Source organism: Pan paniscus, chromosome 1 (genome assembly GCF_029289425.2).
Source record: "Pan paniscus chromosome 1, NHGRI_mPanPan1-v2.0_pri, whole genome shotgun sequence".
Classification (NCBI taxonomy): Eukaryota; Metazoa; Chordata; class Mammalia; order Primates; family Hominidae; genus Pan; species Pan paniscus.
The window spans coordinates 163,428,865-163,445,117 of NC_073249.2; the positions used below are offsets into that span (position 1 = coordinate 163,428,865).

Here is a 16,253-nt window from a genome sequence, read left to right on the forward strand (position 1 = left end):
TCCAGCTTTGAAACTCTTCTCATCACACTTTATCCCCGATTATTCCCCATCTTGTAAATACTGACCAACCACAGGGCCGCTTCCTCCATTACCCAAAGATTTCAACTCCTTTCTCACTATCACTCTCTACAAACTGACTTAGTTCTTGGCAATTTTAACATATACATAGATCTTCCCTCTCATTTGCTAGAACGCCTCTCTTCTAGTGATCTCATCTTTAATCCTGTCCCTTACGGTCATACTTTAGACTGCACCTCCTCCATGACTCTCACCACTATCTCCTGCCTTTTGGATATTCCAACTCCAACAATCTTTTGACCCTACCGAGATCTTCAATCTATTGTTCCTACCACGTTTTCACTTTCCCTCATCGCTTCGATGGCCTTTTCCCTTTTTACCTACCTTAAATTCTAAGGTCAATCATTATAATCACTCCCATACATTCACTCTTAAGCCCTCAAGCAAGGGAGTTATCCTCACCAGACAAAACCATAAACCTGGAAATACCCAACTCTCCACCAGCGCTTACTCCAACTATACTGAACAACTGCTCAAGAGAAAAACAGCTACCCATACTAACTGGTCTCACTTTAAATACATGATCATGATATTCAAGTGCCCTGCAATTACTATATATTTCCCTGATCTGTTTACACTCTGTCTCTCCTTAGAAAATGTTTCACACTTCTCCCTCCTACTTCCAACAGCTTCAACCCACTCTTGGCTAATGACTTTCCCTCTCACTTCAATAAGAAAACTGAAGCAGTTAAAACAGAACTTTCACAGATGCCCACCATCACATTTACTCCCTTCCCAGCATCTCTACCAATATAGCCTGTTCACCCCTTTTACTAAAGAGGAACTCTTCACACATCTGTCCAATGCCAATTCTTCCATTTGTGCTCTAGATCCTACCCCATCTCCCTTTCCCAATGACAGTGCTCCAGCAGCTCCTCCTCTTGAGATCCTGTACCATCAGCTTTCCTTCTCTGCTGATCATTTCCCTGCCTTTATTGCTCCTCTCTTAAACAAACAAACCTATCTTGACCCCATTTTCTCTACCAATTATTGCCCTATTTTTCTGCTTCCTTTTTCAACAAAACTCCTCTGAGGAACAGTCTACCTTCCTCACACCATATATAAAAACTCAACTGGGCACAGTGGCTCACGCCTGTAATCCCAGCACTTTGGGAGGCCAAGGCAGGCAGATCACTTGAGGTCAGGAGTTCGAGACCAGCCTGACCAACATAATTAAATCCCTGTCTCTACTAAAAATACAAAAATTAGCCAGCTGTTGTGGCGGGCAACTATAGTCCCAGCTACTTGGGAGGCTGAGGCAGGAGAATCTCTTGAACCTAGTAGGTGGAGGTTGTAGTGAGCTAAGATTGCACCACTGTACTCTAACCTCGGTGACAGACCGAGGCTCTGTCTCAAAAAAAAAAAAAAATAATTAACTCAAAATGGATCAAAGACATAAATATAAGAGCTAAATCCATAAAACTCTTAGAAGGAAAATGAGGGTAAATCTTTATTTCCTTGAGTTTGGCACTGGTTTCTTAGATATATACCAAAACTACAATCAAAAGACAAGATAGGTAAATTAGACTTCATCAAAATTAAAAACTTTTGTGCATCAAAAGAACACTATCAAGAGGGTAAAAAAGACAACCCAAAGAATGGGAGAAAATATTTGCAAATCATATATCTGATAAAGGTTAGTACCCAGGATACATAAAGAACTCCTAAAACTCAAAAAATGACAACCCAATTAAAAATTGGGCAAAACAGCCGAGCACAGTGGTTCATGCCTGTAATCCCGGCACTTTGGGAGGCCGAGGCGGGTGGATCACGAGGTCAGGAGTTCAAGACCAGCCTGGCCAACATAGTGAAACCCCATCTCTACTAAAAATGCAAAAATTAGCCAGGTGTGGTGGCACGCGCCTGTAGTCCCAGCTACTCAGGAGGCTGAGGCAGGAGAACCCGGGAGGCGGAGGTTGCAGTGAGCTGAGACCGTGCCATTGCATTCCAGCCTGGGTGACAGAGCGAGACTCCATCTCAAAAAAAAAAAATAGGCAAAGGATTTAAATAGGCTTATCTCTGAAGAAGACAGACATATTGTGCCAACAAGCACATAAAGAGATGTTCAATATCATTAGTAATTAGGGATATGCAAATCAGAATCACGATGAGATACCACTCATATCCACTAGCATGGCTATAATCAAAATGATGGAAAATAACAAGTGCTATCAAGGATATGGAGCAATTGAAGCCTTCATATATTATTAGTGGGAATGTTAAGTGGTGCAGCCACTATGGAAAAGTCTGGTGGTTCCTCAATAAGTTAAATACAGAATTGCCATGTGACTCAGCAATTCTACTCCTGAGTATAGACTCAAACAAAAACTTGTACATGAATATTCACAGTGGCACTATTCACAACAGCCAAAACATGGTAACAACCCAATGTCCATCAACTGAGGAATGATGAACAAAATGTAGTGTATCGACACAATGCAATACTATTCAGGCATAAAAAAGAATACAGTTCTGATACAACATGGATGAACCTTGAAAATATTAAGAAGCTAGACACAAAAGACCACATATAATATGATTCCATTTATATAAAATATCCAGAATAGACAAATCCACAGAGATTTGCAGAAAGCAGATTAGTGGTTAGAGGGACTGGGGGAAGGGAAAATGGAGAGGGACTGCTTTGGGTATGGGATTTCCTTTTGCGGTGATGAAGATGTTCTGGAGGTAGATAGTGGTGATGCTTGCACAACAGTGTGAATGTACTAATTGACAATGTAAAATTTATGCTATGTGTACTTTAACACAATTTTAAAAATATAATTTTAAATATTTCTTTTAAAAAATGAATTATCAGCCAGGCGCAGTGGCTCATGCCTGTAATCCCAGCACTTTGGGAGGCCAAGGCAGGGGAATCAGTTGAGGTCAGGAATTCGAGACCAGCCTGGCCAACATGGTGAAACCCTTTCTCTTCCAAAAATACAAAAATTAGCTGGGCGTGGTGGTGTGCGTCTGCAGTCCCAGCTACTGGGGAGGCTGATGTGGGAGAATCGCTTGAACCCGGGAGGCAGAGGCTGCAGTGAGCAAAGATCACGCCACTGCACTCTAGCATGGGTGACAGAGTAAGACCCTGCCTCAAAAAAAAAAAAAAAAAAAAAAAAAATTGCATTATCCCTACTTGTCTTTAGTTCTTCTCCTCTCCTTTTTTTATTTTTGTTTCCTTTGTTTTTTGAGACGGAGTTTTGCTCTCGTTGCCCAGGCTGGAGTGCAATGGTGCAATCTTGGCTCACCGCAACCTCCACCTCCTGGGTTCAAGCGATTCTCCTGCCTCACCCTCCCGAGTAGCTGGGATTACAGGCATGCATCACCACACCCAGCTAATTTTGTAATTTTAGTAGAGACAGGGTTTCTCCATATTGGTCAGGCTGGTCTTGAACTCCCGACCTCAGATGATCCACCCGCCTGGGCCTCCCAAAGTGCTGGGATTACAGGCATGAGCCACTGTGCCCGGCCCATTTTTTCTTAACCCTACCTAATCAGGCTTCTCCCTGCATTGCTCCACCAACACTGGCCCTACCAAAGTCACCAGTGACTTCCGTATTGCTAAGGCAAATAATATATTGTCAGCCCTCATCTTATTTGACCTATAAGCAGCATCTGATGCAACTTACCACCTCATTTCCTTAACACACCTTCTTTTATATATATATATTTATTTATATATATTATTTATATATATTTATATAGATATTTTTATATATTTATATAAATATATATTTATTTATATTTATATTTATTTATTTATATTTATATAAATATATTTATATAAATATATATTGATTTATATATTTAGATATATTTATATAAATATATATTTATTTATATAAATATATACATTTATATAAATATATATTTATTTATATATTTATATAAATATATACATTTATATAAATATATATTTATTTATATATTTATATAAATATATACATTTATATAAATATATATTTATTTATATATTTATATAAATATATACATTTATATAAATATATATTTATTTATATATTTATATAAATATATACATTTATATAAATATATATTTATTTATATATTTATATAAATATATACATTTATATAAATATATATTATTTATATATTTATATAAATATATACATTTATATAAATATATATTTATTTATATATTTATATAAATATATACATTTATATAAATATATATTTATTTATATATTTATATAAATATATACATTTATATAAATCTATAGATTTATATAAATATATATTTATTTATATATTTATATATATACATTTATATAAATCTATATATTTATATAAATATATATTTATATAAATATATATTTATTCATATATTTATATAAATATATATTTATTCATATATTTATATAAATATATATTTATTCATATATTTATATAAATATATATTTACATACAAATAGCTATATATTTACATATAAATAGCTATATAAATAGATATTTACATATAAATAGCTATATAAATATATATATATATATACTTTAAGTTCTGGGATACATGTGCAGAACATGCAGGTTTGTTACATAGGTATACACGTGCCATGGTGGTTTGCTGCACCCATCAACCTGTCGTCTACATTACGTATTTCTCCCTAATGCTATCCCTCCCCTAGCCCCCCACCCCCCAACAGGCCAGTGTGTGATGTTCCCCTCCCTGTTTCCATGTGTTCTGATTGTTCAACTCCCACTTATGAGTGAGAACACGTGGTGTTTGGTTTTCTGTTGCTGTGTTAGTTTGCTGAGAATGATGGTTTCCAGCTGCATCTGTGTCCCTGCAAAGGACATGAACTCATCCTTCTTTATGGCCGCATAGTATTCCATGGTGTGTATGTGCCACATTTTCTTAATCCAGTCTATCACTGATGGGCATCTGGGTTTGTTCCAAGTCTTTGCTATCATGAATAGTGCTGCAATAAACATACATGTGCATGTGTCTTTATAGTAGAATGATTTATAATCCTTTGGGTATATACCCAGTAATGGGATTGCTGGGTCAAATGGTATTTCTGGTTCTAGATCCTTGAGGCATCACCACACTGTCTTCCACAATGGTTGAACTAATATACACTCCCACCAACAGTATAAAAGCATTCCTATTTCTCCACAAACTCTCCAGTATCTGTTGTTTCCTGACTTTTTAATGATCACTGAGGCAGGAGAATCGCTTGAACTAGGGAGGCGGAGGTTGTGGTGAGCCAAGATCACGCTATTGCACTCCAGCTTGGGCAACAAGAGCAAAACTCCATCTCAAAAATAATAATAATAAAAAATAAAATAAAATTGCAACCTCTACCTGCATCCCATCCTCCAGTACTCCTAATTACCCTTGCTCTGTTTTATTTCTCCATCATGGTATTTATTACCTTCTAACACACTCACTTCTTTTTTTTTTTAATAAGTGTCTATCTTTAAGAATGATAGCTAAGAAGGCAGGGATTTTTGTCTGGAATATAACCCACGTGCACAAAACAGTGCCTGATAAATAGAAGGCACTCAATAAATATTTACTGAATGAAATATTTGTTTAATGATATGATTAGCTGGGACCAGGTCAAAAGGAACTTTTATTTAATTTTTTTTTTTTTTTTTTTTTTTTTTGAGACAGAGTCTCAGTCTGTCGCCCAGGCTGGAGTGCAGTGGTGCAATCTCAGCTCACTGCAACCTCCACCTCCTGGGTTCAAGCAATTCTCCTGCCTCAGCCTCCCAAGTAGCTGGGATTACAGGTGCCCGCCACCATGCCCGGCTAATTTTTTTGTATTTTTAGTAGAGACAGGGTTTCACCGTGTTAGTCAGGATGGTGTGGATCTCCTGACCTCATGATCCGCCTGCCTCAGCCTCCCAAAGTGCTGGGATTACAGGCTTGAGCCACCAGGTCCAGCCCAAAAGGAACTTTTAATGCAAACTGTAAAACCATTTACCAAAAATAGATTAAAGCCATGCACTGTTACAAATAATCTAGGTGCATTTGTAAAAAATGAACCCCTAGAAGTTCAGTGTCTGAGAACTAATCTGGTCAGATTATAGGTCCTGAATGAGCTGCCTTTCTATGAGTATAAATTCTGGGGAAATATATTAATACATGTTCGAAAGTAATGCCTCTCCACAGTTTCATCCCCTGGTACCAGCGATTTGTGTAGGGTCAGCCTAGCCTCATATAATAGTGGTAAGCTCTAACTCAGGTTTGGGCCTCAGAGGATGGCATGAAGCAGTCTTCCCAGTCTACAATGATATGAGACTGTTTTATTTAGAGCCAAGAAGCCTTCCACACAGGCCAGCCCAGCTCTGCACGAAGGTTTTAGTCCAAAGCTCCACCTAATAAAAGCAATACTGCCTGCCATTTGTCATTGGTCATTCTGTACATGTATCTTCCACAGGATCCTAGTGAACATAGGGTGAGGGGTAGAGCAGTAGTGGGTTGGGATTGACCTAGAGGAGGATTTCAGTATTCCAAAGGGTTCTATGTGAATACTATTTTAATATTAGGATATCATACTCCCAGCTGTCATCCACTGCTTTCTATGAACACCAGGAAAAAAATTTAATGCTTCTAAAACAAAGTAGTCTGGTTACAGATTGCCAATAGGGCCTAAACTAAGCTTGTGGCAAAAAAGAGAAAGAAGGTAACATACAAAAGACCCCATGGAAGTAAATGGAAAGAAGAAGGCTACTGAATAGATGTGGAAATGAATGAAATGAAAAAGCAAAGATGACAAACAGGCTCCAATCTGATGAAAACCTCTTTGAAGGATATATTTTTTATTAGCATGTAGAAAATATAAGTGAAGGAACAGGAAGAAATTACTATTATGTCAATAATATTCTACCAAAATTTTTCAGTTTAAAATACATTTTATAAAGAAAATCAAAAATTCTGGAAAAAAAATGACTATGAAATCATTTTATGCAAAGATAACATTTGTGTAGTTTTGTTTTGCATTCAAATGTATATTTGTATGTAAATTATAAAGTTATATTATAAACACATAATAAACACATATTTCAAATGTTTCTACTTACAGTGACACCAAGAGAATGGATTTTTCATGTACTTGGAAAGAAAATAAAAAGAATGATAGTGCACAGCTAACCTTTAAGAAAAAAGGGGGGGAAATGAGATATAACAACTTGTGAAATAGCATATATAGTTAATTATAGAATCTAAATAAAAATCATTTCAAATGAAAGTTGAAAGTTTATTAAAGCTCTATTTAGAAGTAAAATACAAACAACACTAGTATGCATATTTTAATCAAATTTAAAAATTGACATATTTTTTCAAAAAACAATGATTATAAAGCTTTATTTAACCATCTAAGTTCATCATAATTCAGTTATTAATAAACAGAACTAGTAAATACCTCAGACACAACAATCATACATTCATCCTCCCTTGGAATCTCAGACAACTTAAATTTAAAAGCATGAAAGACAAGGTCAGAATCTAAAACCGGCAAAACAAATCTATTTCGGTGTTTTAAAACATGCACTTCAATAAAATATATTAATGTTTTATAAATTAATAACGTGCTAGAGTTTTAAATAAAAAATTATCTATTTTGAGAAGTTTATATTCTGCAAATTAGATATGGATAACTATCCAGTTGCTCAAGCAAAAACCTTGAATCTTATCCACGCTACACATCTAACCCATCAGCAAATGCTATCTACAGCACCTCCTAAATACAATATCCATCCACTTCCCTCCATTCCCCTCTGCTAAGGGTGGCAGAGGAGTGGTCTAAGCCACCCTCCATCTTTGTAGTAGTGCAATAATCTCCTAATTGGTAACACTCCTGCCTCCTGATACTCCATTCTCCAAACAGCTACCATATCAGATCATGTAATTTTCCTGTTTAAAATCCTCCAATAGCTTCCTATTATACTTAGAAAAAAATCCCAATGCCTACAAGATCTGGTTCCTGCCTTCCCTTCCAACTCATCTCTTGTATCTCCCTCACTCATTTTACAGCAGCCACTTCATTCATCTCCTTTTGCCAAATGTGTTCCTGCCTTAAGGAAAAATATGATTCTATCGAGTCAGGGCCCAGATCTTCTTGTGATTGGCTCCTTCTGGTTGGTCATTCACTTCTTGGCTCAAATACTATTTTAATATTTAATATTTATAAATATTATTATTTAATAATAAAGCTACTCAGAAAAACCCTAAACTATAGAAACCTTCTCTAGAAAGGTTTCCTTTACTCAATCTAAGTGTCCCCTAACCTCATTCCATCAGCTCTCTTTTCACATAACACTACTTTTTTTTTTTTTGAGATGGAGTTTCACTCTTGTTGCCCAGGCTGGAGTGCAGTGGCGCAATCTCCACTCGCCGCAACCTCCGCCTCCCAGGTTCAAGCGATTCTCCTGCCTCAGCCTCCCAGTAGCTAGGATTACAGGCATGAAACACGACACCTGGCAAATTTTGTATTTTTAGTAGAGACAGGGTTTCTCCATGTTGGTCAGGCTGGTCTTGAACTCCCAACCTCAGGTGATCCACCTGCCTCGGCCTCCCAAAGTGCTGGGATTACAGGCGTGAGCCACCGTGCCCGGCCAACACTACTTTCTTCATAGCACTCATTACTCCCAGATGCTTTCTTGTTAATGGATTTATCTTGTTTATTGTCCCTCTCCTGCCACTAGCATGGAAGGCCCCAAGTAAGAGAGCAGGGATGTCATCTGTCATTCCTTTACAGGCCAGTACCTAGAGGAGGACCTGGCATATGAGAGGGCACTCAATACCTGAAAAATTAAATATAAATCCTTTTGCTGCTATACATACACCAGTATTCATGCTATCAGTTACCTCAATTATAGATTTATATTAAGATATAATTCAGGCAAACATGATTGAAAGGAAAATACTTTTAAAACAATTATAATGGGAAATGTTCTTAAAACTCTCAGAAGTATACAGTAAGAATTCAAAGCATGATTAACAAAAACAAAATAACAAAAATCTTACATTTAAAAAGTTTTAACACAATGGCATCTTTTAAAACATACCAAACTGAAAAAAATTACAAAACTAAGAAAAAGAAAATGTTTTTTCTGGCTTATAATCCTAAAAGTAATCATCTCTAACACTGCTAAAGTTACCCAAACTCTGAAATTCTATTCTATTATCTTTGAACTGTACATTTATTTAGCATTCTACTTCCTAGAAAAACAACAATCTATCACAAGCTTGGAAGATATTTCAGGTTAAGCCTAGTGAAGACATCAGAGCATTACACCATATCCATTCTGTTCTAACTATGCAATAGAATATTAACAACAGATGACTTGGTATGCTCAGAGTTCATTCACAGAATCAAACAACACAAATCATCAATAAAAAGATAATTAAAAAGAAAAGAGGAACATAAAGCTATCCTTTTTGCATTGTGGTAATGAGATGCACTTTTGAAGTATTTCACTGTTATGTTCTTTTCTGGCTTGTTTTTATCCAACGTACTTACATGGCAGTCCCAGACTTGGAACCCTAATTTCTAAATGTTGCCTCACATAAGTCCAGTAGGACTTACTGTTTTCAGAAACTAAATGTTCTTGATAGTTTAAAAGGTATTTTTTAAATGTCATTTTATAGACCATGGCACACAGGAACAAAATTTTAAATGCCATAGAAACACAACCAAGAAGACTTTGTAAAGCTACTCAGAAAAACCCTAAACTGTAGAAAATGCACCTAGTCCATCTTCAAACTGACACAAGTCATCCTCCTAAAACAGAGATCTGCCCCCTCCCCTTCTCAAAAATATTTTTTAGTTTCTCTTGCACACAAATCAAACTCCAAACCTTTTCAACCAAGATTTTCAAGGTCTTCAATAATTTGGTCAATTTTTACCCTTATCTTTCACTATATCCTCTCCTACTCTCAACACATACACACAAAACTCACACAAGTTATATTGTTTAATAGCTATTCCCAGAATATCCTGTGTCCTTTCCCACCTCTGGACCTTCAACTTCTTCCTTCTGTTTTGAACTTCTCTTCTGCTATATAACCTGCTGTTCTAACCTTGCCCCACTTTCAAATTTGGGCTCAAATCCCACTTGCCCTAAACAGCATTCTAAAATCTCCCCCTGAGATAATATCTCCCTTTCCCACACCATCATAGGACTTCATTTGTACCTGATAGAACTTAATACCATCTGTTTTATAGCATAACTATTTAAGCTACTTAAGTTCATTGCCACTGTTTTCTACTTTGTAGTCCCTCATTAACTAATACGAAACAAATTAAATAGTTGAATTAACTGAAAGAGTATTGATTGCTTAGCTTAGTGTCTAACACAGAAGCTAAGTATGGGAAACATCCAATAAATGTCTGCCAAATAAATGAATGTCTTGTTTCCCAATCCAATAAATCCTGTGCAGACCATGAAAATAATTTTTAATAGATCAGTTGTGGCAAGAATTAAGTATCTAAAGTAATGAAAAACTTACCAGTGTAAATTTGAATCCTTTGGAAGAGGGCTGAAGTATTAATTTTATGCATGCAGGAAGCAGGCTCAAAAACGTAAAACAAAAGCTAAAAAATTAATACAAATCAAATATTTGTCTTCTTTGTAGAGGTATAAATCTAGCTTAAATAAGGAAATATTTTTTAAATATAAGGATCATATTATTTATCAACTTAAGTTTATTTCAAACTATATTTTTATTTATTAAATTTAAAGATGAAATAACATTTAAACAAAATCTACACATTGATATATATATACTTTTATACACGATTACATAATATAGACCAAACATGACAAAACTAAATATTGCTTCTGTTATTTTAGTATTTAATATCATGTATAGAAAATATACAAAGATACATAGTTGAAGGTCAATTATCAAACACTCAAAATAAGAAAACATAATGAAGTATAAGAGATAATGCTATATCTGTAACACAAACATTCATAAACTTTACTCACAAAAGAGTCTCTCTAGCCCTCATTTCACAAACATTGATTATCTGATTTTCAAGCCCATGGTAAATCATAAAGAACAAGGTGGAAAGGGAGCAGGAAGCTACTAGAGCTTCTCCTAATGATGGCTAATGGGTGGGAGGAAAAAGAACTAGAAAAAGCAGACAGACTCAACAAGCAAAGTGGCCTGGAACCATTTAGTACTATGGGAAATAGCCCCTGAAAGCCCTGAAAACAAGTATATAACCTAATACAATAACTGATTTTTCCCAGTTGTAGATTTTGACTCGTCAACTTGGCTAGGCTGAACTAATGTCCCTAGAATTCCCTTCCTGTATGCCTTTGTTAGGGTGGGCTACAAGGGAAATTCTCATAAGATTTGGAAGACAGAGAGGCCACACCCATCTCATCTCCCAGTTATTTGAACACTAATCTGCTGTGAAAGAATTTTGCAGATGTGAAACCCCTACTCAGCTGATTTTAAATTAATCAAAAGGGATCTTGTCCTGAGGCGCCTAACTTAATCAAATCAAAGCCCTTTAAAAGACGGCTGAGGCCTTCCCTAACAGCATCTGGGTCTGAATTGCTCTTCCTTCCCCCCTAGATATTCCCTCCTGACTGCTTGCCTTGTGACTTCTGTTTTGCTTAGCTGGCCCTACAACTGCATAAGCCAATTCCTTGTCACGAATTCACACACACACAGTACACAGTGATCTCCTACTCCTACTTCTTGGATTGATCCTGACTGATACACACTGAATATCATGACTCTTCAACATAATATTAATCGTATTTAATGTACTCTCTGTTCAAGGAGAGAACAAGGTAACAATTCAGAAATTTTCACATAAAATAATTCAAGTTGAAGAGTTTTATTGTACAGAGCAATAGGTCTTTCATGTGGAAAATCCTCTAAAGAAAAACACCTCGGCTGGGTGCAGTGGCTCATGCCTGTAATCCCAGCACTTTGGGAGGCCGAGGTGGGTGGATCACCTGAGGTCAGGAGTTCGAGACCAGCCTGGCCAAAATGGTGAAACCTCATCTTTACTAAAATACAAAAATTAGCTGGCCATGTGGCGGGCGCCTGTAATCCCAGCTACTCCGGAGGCTGAGGCAGGAGAATCACTTGAACCCAGGAGACAGAGACTGCAGTGAGCCGAGCTCAAGCCACTGCACTCCAACCTGGGTGACAGAGCCAGACTCTGTCTCAAAAAAAAAAAAAGAAAAGAAAAGAAAAACACCTCATTGCCTAATGATGCCAAATAAATGAAATAATACCATAATGCTTTTAAAGAGTAACTTATAAAATACTACATACAAACTTTGTTTCTCTTACCTCATTATTAATTGGATGTGATGTGGCAAAATATCCTTAATCTTCAGAAAGACATTGAAGCTGCACCAAATATTGGCTACTTTATCCTTAAAAGAGATTTGTTAGCTTTACATTCTGGTATAATTGAAAGAAATATTAAAACCCATGAAGTACAGCCCATAATCTCTAATAAACTTTTTGAGATGTGAAACTTTTAGTCACAATTATAACTAAATAGATTAAATCCTCCAGGAATAAACATATACACATACACTGTCTCAAGCATTTTTCATTTTTGTGCAGGGCAGTTGATCAAAAGCATTGGCCCACCATAATCCAGACATTCCCAAATACTTAATAGTTTTCAAAGAGCAGTGCACTATCCCTGAATACTGAAGTCATTCATCTTGGGAAATTTTTCTAAGAAATGTTTTTTCTACAATTTATAGAATACATATTACATTTGACCCATTTTTATCACACAACTGAATTTACTTAGAGTAACAGAGTAACCTGCTAGCTACTAGCAATGACAAGAGCTAATTGCTAATAAATCAAAAAGTCTAAAGACATTAGCAGTTGTGCTAGGATCACTTTCAAAATTAAGTTTGTAACTACAGCTCTCCTGGTGGTGAAATCCGTTCTCTACACAGCTGCTTGACTTACAGCTGTGCAGACTTAACATCAAAAAAGTAACTATCACTGACAACTATATCATCCCACTTTCCTCTGCTGGATCAAAGAAAATGCTTTTCAGATTTTGAAGGCAAGAAGTGAATGGAAGAGACTGGCAACACCATCAAACATGTCTGATACTCATTTTTATAATTATCATGATAAATGCCATTTCTGAAATGGAAGGTAAGGCAAATAATTAGGCAGCTTACATAGAGAGTTAAACTTTTCTTTATGTAAGTGTTAGCGGTTATATAAAGAAGAGGTTAGGAAAACAATTTTCCAAGTTCAAGTCACAGTTCTGCTATATACTAGTTATAGGAATCTTTGACCTCAGTTTTCTAATCTGTAAAGTGGAGACAATAGCTACCACAAAGCTACTGTAAAGATCAAATAAAACTACATGGAAGTGTCTGGCACCTGCTAAGTGGTGGTTATAACAATAGTGATTATTTAGATCATCACTACCATCATCCTGTTGACATACAGTCACACATTTCTGTTCCTTCACAACACCAAACTCCCATCTTAGTCGCTTTCAAAATGCTGGTTCCATCTTCCTATAAGTCTACTGAAAGATATTCTATAGAAATTTATATATTCAAAACTTAGGAAAATATGCTTTTAAAATTATTTTTAAAAGAAATGCTAGCAAATTATCTATAAATATGTTGTTTCTGTCTAACTTTATTAAAAGGCCTTTTTGTTTCAGAAAAATGGTTTGTTTAATTTAATTACCAAATCTAAATGATCAAATTATTCACATAATAAAAGTTTAACAAGAGTGATTAAACTAGCATTAAATGAAATGAAATGAAAGATTCTCATTAAAAATTACTATGGATGAAGGTTATATATCTCATAAGAAATTATGAGATCTTCCTGAAGCAACATGATTATTAGTTTTACAAATAATTTCCTAAGACTAAAAACAGAATATACACCAAAAAATTACACAGCTGTTAAAATTAAGTAGCTGAAACTTCTCATGCTGTCTTTCATTACAAACCCTATTTCATTACAAAAACACATAATTGAATTATGGATCTGATGATGGCATGAATATTACCTATTGATGTAACATACTAAAAAATGCCACCTGAGCTAGGGGTTATATAATGGATTAAATAACTAGCAAGGTGCACACACCCTGTTGTCCCAGCTACTTGGGAGGCAAAGGCAGGAGAATCACTTGAGCCCAGGAGTTCAAGGCTGTAGTGCACCATGATTACCCCTGCGAATAGCCACTGCCCTCCAGCCTGGGCAACAGCAAGATCCTGTCTCAACCAGTCAATTAATCAATCAAGCAATAACTGGCAAGGAATGATTACAGGACGAAAGTAGCTGAAGTTCCTATTCCTTGTACCTTCTACATGAAACCCCTAAAGGTCACAGGTAAGGTACAGTAACAGAAAGGAGAGGAAAGTGTTTAAACATGCCTCAAATAATCCACGATCAACCGGGAAGAGTCTTCTTAGAACCTGCAGGGTTTGTTCCCTTTCTGTAAAGAATGGCAGCCAGCAGAGAACGAAGGAAGCCACAACAATACAAGCTAGCTTAACTAGCAACACAAACCTAAAACAAAAACAAAGGTAGGCAGTAAGATAGGGAAAGGTCAGTAATTCTGCAAAATCAACCTGAGTCTCACTGAACATAATACATGCACATGTATAGTAATGCCAAATCTATGTTACCAATATAGGCTTAAGATGGGAGTGTGCTCAAATCAGAGGTAAAAAATTCACAACAGCTAAGATGTGCACTTCAACAAAAGGACTGTTATCACCATCCTAATTAACATTTATGTTAGATGCCATTCCTATAGGAATAAGAGAGTGCATTCATGAAGAAAAATATCAAATGGGGATGTATTTCTAATAAGTATATAATGTAGTAAGCTCTAAAGTGATAAAATCCTACAGCAAAGTTCTAACTACCCAATCCACACTACCAGTAAATATACATGAATTGAAATATTTCTCTAGTTAGGAAAATTTAAAATAAAATACAGAACATGACTTCATCTCTCTCTTCCCACATACCCTACAGCCAAAATATTTATAAGAAATCACCAAAAGGCAAAGTGAAAGATCATCTTACTGCAAGTAAGTATGCCAAAAAAATTATCTGAAGTAAATTTTTGGATTCTAGTGTTTAAAAGTCACTCACCCCTTTCCTTTGAGGCCTTTTTTAAAACATTTGCCAAGTAAAAAGCAAAAAAATGGCAAGGCGTGGTAAAGTTCCATCTGTTTATAATTTATAGCTAAGCAAAATGCCAGTGACCCTAGGAGGTCGCAGTCACAAGATACTCCAAGAACACCCCACAAAGCAAAGCCAAGACTCACAGAATTATATATGTTCCTGTGTCAAGGAAATTATCTCAATAATCTTTTAAAAAGATAGAGCTTTTAAAAAGCAAATCACACAAGAGATATGCTCTATGAAATGCAAGCTCATAGCATATCTCTTATGTGATTTTAAAATAACATATACAATGAAAGCTATTTCCCAATAGAAATTCAAAGTACTGAAGTGATAAACAAACATGAAATTATGTATAACAGCATCAAATACATTAAATCTACTGCTAAGCAGCAACTGATTTGTTTTGGTTTAAAAGAGCTCTAAAGATTTAAAACATAGCTTTGTTTCTGTTAGATTACTTCACAATATTATTATACCAAAATCTAGAGAATAAAACAATGTTCCAACAGCAAGTTAAAAAAAAAATTTACTGAGATCACTACACTTCCTCTATTATATATATTAATAGTATAAAGTAATATATGTACTTAATTAGCAACTAACAACATTGTTAATTAAAACAATATCACAATTAGATTTTCAGTTCAAAATGGTGAGCTAGGCACTAATGTTTACCTCCTCTCCTTCCCGAGAGACTCTTAAAATAATAAGAAAAGGAATTTAATAGTATAATTTCAGGCCAGAAGTCGTGGCTCACACCTGTAAACCCAACACTTTGGAAGGCCAAGGCAGGAAGATTGCTTGAGCCAGGAGTTTGAGACCAGCCTCAGCAACATGGCAAAACCCCATCTCTACAAAAAAATTTTTAAATTAGCCGAGTGTGGTGGTGCAAGCCTGGAGTCCTAGTTACCCAAGAAGCTGAGGCAGGAGGACTGCTTGAGCCCAGGAAGTTGAGGCTGCAGTGAGCTATGATCATGCCACTGCACTCCAGCTTGGGCAAGAGAGCAAGAAAACAAAAACAAACAAA

The 16,253-nt window shown here is 35.8% G+C and overlaps 1 protein-coding gene across 1 annotated transcript in view; it reads right to left on the bottom strand.

The window, feature by feature from the left end:
- The window catches only part of ALG6 (ALG6 alpha-1,3-glucosyltransferase), a 69,750-nt gene that overhangs the window by 10,976 nt on the left and 42,521 nt on the right, over positions 1 to 16,253 (bottom strand). The window contains exons 8-12 of the mRNA XM_055091788.2: positions 15,191 to 15,382; positions 14,461 to 14,596; positions 12,368 to 12,453; positions 10,556 to 10,640; positions 7,126 to 7,196 (exon numbers count right to left, since the gene is read on the bottom strand). Of these exons, the coding sequence (XP_054947763.1) occupies positions 7,126 to 7,196; positions 10,556 to 10,640; positions 12,368 to 12,453; positions 14,461 to 14,596; positions 15,191 to 15,382 (570 nt within the window). The remainder of the gene's footprint in view (positions 1 to 7,125; positions 7,197 to 10,555; positions 10,641 to 12,367; positions 12,454 to 14,460; positions 14,597 to 15,190; positions 15,383 to 16,253) is intronic.